Raw genomic sequence first — 4213 nt, forward strand, 5'->3', positions numbered from 1 at the left:
CTCTCTCATTAATAAGCTAGGAAATGGCTTGCTGGAGAACGGCCTTACTTGAACAGGATCTGTTCAATAGGCTCGTACCGCTGCATCCTTTACCAATAAGGAGGCAAGCACCTCAGTCTGGTTGATGCATTCTGACCACTGGGCCAGAGCATGATTAACGGCCAGGATTCCTCTGATGGAGGCAATCCGACGGCTGTAGAGGATCGTTCCTGCCTGCCTTCTGCCCTGTGCAGGGTGGCCCATAAATGATTCTAAGTTACTTTGCTCTGACTGACTTCAGTCTGTACAGCATTTCCCTCTCCTATAATGAAAAGCAGAGTTCCTGCTGTTAACCGTCAAAAAAATGGCTTGCTGGAGATGCTCCAATGCGATATTTCATACATCCTAAGTGGGAAACCCTAACCATCTTAAGCTAGTAACATGGTTACATTATACCGAGCTATTGCAATAACATTAGAAAATAAAATCGAGGTTGTCACGTGAATGCACCATGTTATATGTTAACAATACATAACAGAACTAAAAAATCCATAGAATAGACCATCAGACCAGAAACAGGTGAAATAACTTATTGACATACTGGGCTGCTCATTCCAATGTGTGATTCATAAATCCTCAGTGACTCTGGTCGTTTAGGTTGAGGATGTTGGAAGACATACTTCTCCTGCATTTGCATGTAAAATATCCTTAGTAAATGGTCACAAAAGGTCAAAATGGAATATCCTAACCAACAGAGACCACATAAAAGAGCTATAAGATCTTAAGTCACACACAAGCATACAAACATCACCATGGTTGCTTGCCCCTTAGCCCTTAGAAGGTGAATTAATGCATATGTCACTTCCAAATTCTAAAGTATTGTCTTGACTCACATGTCAGTGAGACACGAAATGGGTATTAAAAAACCGTAACACTGGAAATTTCATTTAATAATGTAATGGAGATCGATACTTACCTCTTCAGGTGGATCATAATATATGCCATTGAATGGTATTTCACCTGGAGCCTGCACAGAGAACTTGATCCAAGCAGAAATTGAATCCTTCACACCAGATGGAGTATCCATCCGTATCTAGAAAACAGAAAGGCAAAGGGACCCTTAGTGGGCAGAGTTCGAAAATGCTACATCCTCAACTAAATAATTGGCCAGCTTACCTTTACACGTGAGCCATGAGGAATAGCTGGGGATCCATCAGCATTGTTAGGGAGGAAAATCTCCCAAACACCATAATCATCCTGAAAAGATCATATCAAATATCGGCATCAATAGGAGCAAACCTTCACTGATAGCATGGAAATATGCTCATTGTAGATGAAAAAACACACATAATGCAGAAGGTTCTACCAAAGAATGGGAGTGTTGCACCTATTCATCCATCCTTAATATACTCATTTTCAATCTCAAAAAGATGGACCAATTTCAGTAGAATCTTTAGGCTGAAGCTTAAGACACTGACAAATTATACCATTTTGATATGATATAGTTGAGGCTCAACTTTAAGGAATGTGCAAACAGCAAAATAAATACAAATAGATGTATCAGTAGTTATGAAGCAAAGGTGGAAGATTGCCAAGCTGTAGACATACTCTGGTCATAGTATCTGCATTCGGATTCCAATTGTTGAAGTCACCTACTAATGCTGCAGACTGTAATAGGATGCAAAAGCCAGATCATAAATTTAGAGCAACTGGTCAGTATTCAGTAAGCTAAGTTGTAAGTCCAGTAAGCTAGTTGGTGAATAGTGTGACCATTAACAATGAATTGGAAGGTGTCTGTTAAGACTTAAAAGACGTACATGCGCTCCAGGAGCCCATTCTCGGTAAGTGATACCTTCAGCACTGGAAAATAGGGGAAAACAGGAACATAAATTTTCTTATAAGATATGCAACTAGACAATACCTTCAGCACTGGAAAAAAGAGAGGCGAAAACAGGAATTATAAATTTTCTTGTAAGATATGCAAGTAGACTAGTGGAGGCGCTTCATAATACTGAAGCTTTAAATTTACCTGCGGGTAAATCCAAGCTTTTCATAACCACGAGAAAATGCTTCCAATCCACCTTCATGTTGGTCAATAGCAGCACGAATTCTCCTGTATTCGCTGTATCTGTTGAATCCACGGAGGCATACCCAAAATCATTCAAATTTAGCAGTGTGTTTTCCCCAAAACAAAGAGGCAACAAAGATAAGAAACTAAGTTGCCCAACTGGTAGATTTTTCCCCAGGAATTTGGTAGAGGAATTAGCAAAGTAAAATCTATAACCCATCTATCACATTTTAATCAGTTTGCCACTCTGTAATTGCAATGATCAGAGACAGTTATTTGTATCGTAATTATGAGCAAATTGTAGCCATCAATTATACATCTACGTCCCAGCATATTCTCAGACCATGAGGGGAACTGTAAGAAATAGTGGTCCCTAGTCTTTGTCTCTTTGATGTTCCCCAAATTTGCATGACGAAAGGACCTTAATTCAAAATGAGCGAAAGTAGCGGGTAGGCATTACCGGTAGTCAAGATGGCTCCGAAAATCTTTCAGCGTTGGGTCAATCTCGTATATTTTCTGCCCATCTCCTGGTTTTGGGACAACTCGCGGTTTCTCCCCCACGACTAGTTCCTTAACTCCTTTGGTTACACCATCAGTGATTGTTTCCACAATGCCTTGAGTCGGTTCTGAAGATTCAAGTTTTTCTGCAGTCCCCCCTGTCATGTTTACTTCAGCCGTTTGCTCCTCGATGTCTTCAGGTATCTACAGCACGAAAATAGCAATTGTAGAGCAGACTAACGAAACCACAAACAGTGCATTATTTCGTGAAGTTCTTGCTAGAATGCACATCCATCTGAGTTTTCAGTGGCCCAAGAACCAGCACGGGGCCACGGCTAACAAAATGCACAAGGCAGTGCAGTACTGCACAATGCTGATAGAAGAAGCTCAAAACCTGACGCCTCCGCGGCTTGGTTTCATCCGGCATTTGGTAAGTGAATAACGATTGTATGAAGATTTCCCGGCACGATGGTGTGTACCTGTAATTCTTCAGGTTGCGCCGGACTTGCCAAGTCGTCGCTCTCACCGTCAGGCACCAGGACCTTCCCTGGAGAGGCCGCGCGGCTCAGGACGGCGCCTGCAAATGCAAGGATGACTACAATAGTGAGACAATGCTACAACTTGCAGTTACAGCAAGAACAGAAGAAAGAGTGAGAAAATATCAGAATGGGAGGAGGAGATGATCAAAGCCGTGATAACACCAGGGCCTGGGTGACACTGACGCAGGCGATCGCCTAATCCAGCTATCTCTCTCGTTGATGGAGATCAACTGGGGAACAGCATCGAACAGGCCATGCGCGCGCAGAGAGGGAGAGAGAAGGGGGGCAAAAATGGACGGGGAGATTGGAGCGAGCGAGCGAGGCGTACGAGAGGAGTCCTCCTTCCTGAGGAGCAGCGACGGCAGGTCCACCCCGCCCCTCCGCTCCGAGCCGGATCGCGGCAGCAGTCCGCCGCCGGCGCCGGCGGGCCGCGCCACACCGAGGGTCGCGCCGGACACCGCGAACGTCGCCATCCCCGCGCAGCGAGCGAGTGAGTCGGTCAGTGGCCCAGATCTCACTCAACCCGCCGGCCGAAATGCAGCGCCGAACCCGAGTGATGGAGATATTAATTGAGAAGCGATGAGAAGGGGGAGCAACGTGTGCGGCGGGGGTGGAAGCTGGCGGGGACGGTGCAGTGCATGGGGATGGGCGGGGGAGAGGAGATAGACGCCAAGCCGGAAAGGGGCCCCACGGGGAGTGTGTGTGAGTGAGTGCGTGCGCGGCGTCGTCTTCCTCCCTCGTGCGCGCGCGCAGAGGTGGCAGCGACGGACGGACGGTGGAGGCGACGTTGCGTAGGGGAGGGAGGACGGGATCGCAAACCAACGGCTGGGAGCGCCTTTAGCTGGCCATGCCGTTAGCGGCTTCTAGTAGTACCCTCGTTTATATTTATTTTGTTTACAAAAAAAGTACTATTGTCTCCCAGACAAAAGCAGTTGGTGACGGTGGAGTGTCTCCGATCATCCAATCTGCACGCATGCGGCCCAGCTATGGCATTTTCGTAACAAGAAAAGACCACACCACTCTGCTCCAAAAAAGAATTTGTAGGGTACATTATGTAATGTACATATATGTAAATGAAATATGCATACTTTCAGTGTCATCCTCTTTTCGACTCGACAACGTAAAATCC

At 45.7% G+C, this 4213-nt stretch overlaps 1 protein-coding gene and 1 non-coding gene across 2 annotated transcripts in view; one reads left to right on the forward strand and one right to left on the reverse strand.

Moving 5' to 3' along the window:
• The window catches only part of LOC119355065 (1,4-alpha-glucan-branching enzyme 2, chloroplastic/amyloplastic-like), a 10761-nt gene extending 7037 nt beyond the window's left edge, over positions 1 to 3724 (reverse strand). The window contains exons 1-9 of the mRNA XM_037621849.1: positions 3413 to 3724; positions 3025 to 3122; positions 2508 to 2749; positions 2009 to 2107; positions 1797 to 1839; positions 1588 to 1647; positions 1156 to 1236; positions 956 to 1072; positions 581 to 664 (exon numbers count right to left, since the gene is read on the reverse strand). Of these exons, the coding sequence (XP_037477746.1) occupies positions 581 to 664; positions 956 to 1072; positions 1156 to 1236; positions 1588 to 1647; positions 1797 to 1839; positions 2009 to 2107; positions 2508 to 2749; positions 3025 to 3122; positions 3413 to 3557 (969 nt within the window). The 5' untranslated portion in view covers positions 3558 to 3724. The remainder of the gene's footprint in view (positions 1 to 580; positions 665 to 955; positions 1073 to 1155; positions 1237 to 1587; positions 1648 to 1796; positions 1840 to 2008; positions 2108 to 2507; positions 2750 to 3024; positions 3123 to 3412) is intronic.
• On the forward strand, positions 39 to 248 carry LOC119360007. The gene has a single exon (XR_005172785.1). It is a non-coding gene; the product is annotated as a small nucleolar RNA U3 (small nucleolar RNA).
• Positions 3725 to 4213: the final 489 nt, after the last annotated feature.

Source organism: Triticum dicoccoides, chromosome 2A (assembly GCF_002162155.2).
Source record: "Triticum dicoccoides isolate Atlit2015 ecotype Zavitan chromosome 2A, WEW_v2.0, whole genome shotgun sequence".
NCBI lineage: Eukaryota > Viridiplantae > Streptophyta > Magnoliopsida > Poales > Poaceae > Triticum > Triticum dicoccoides.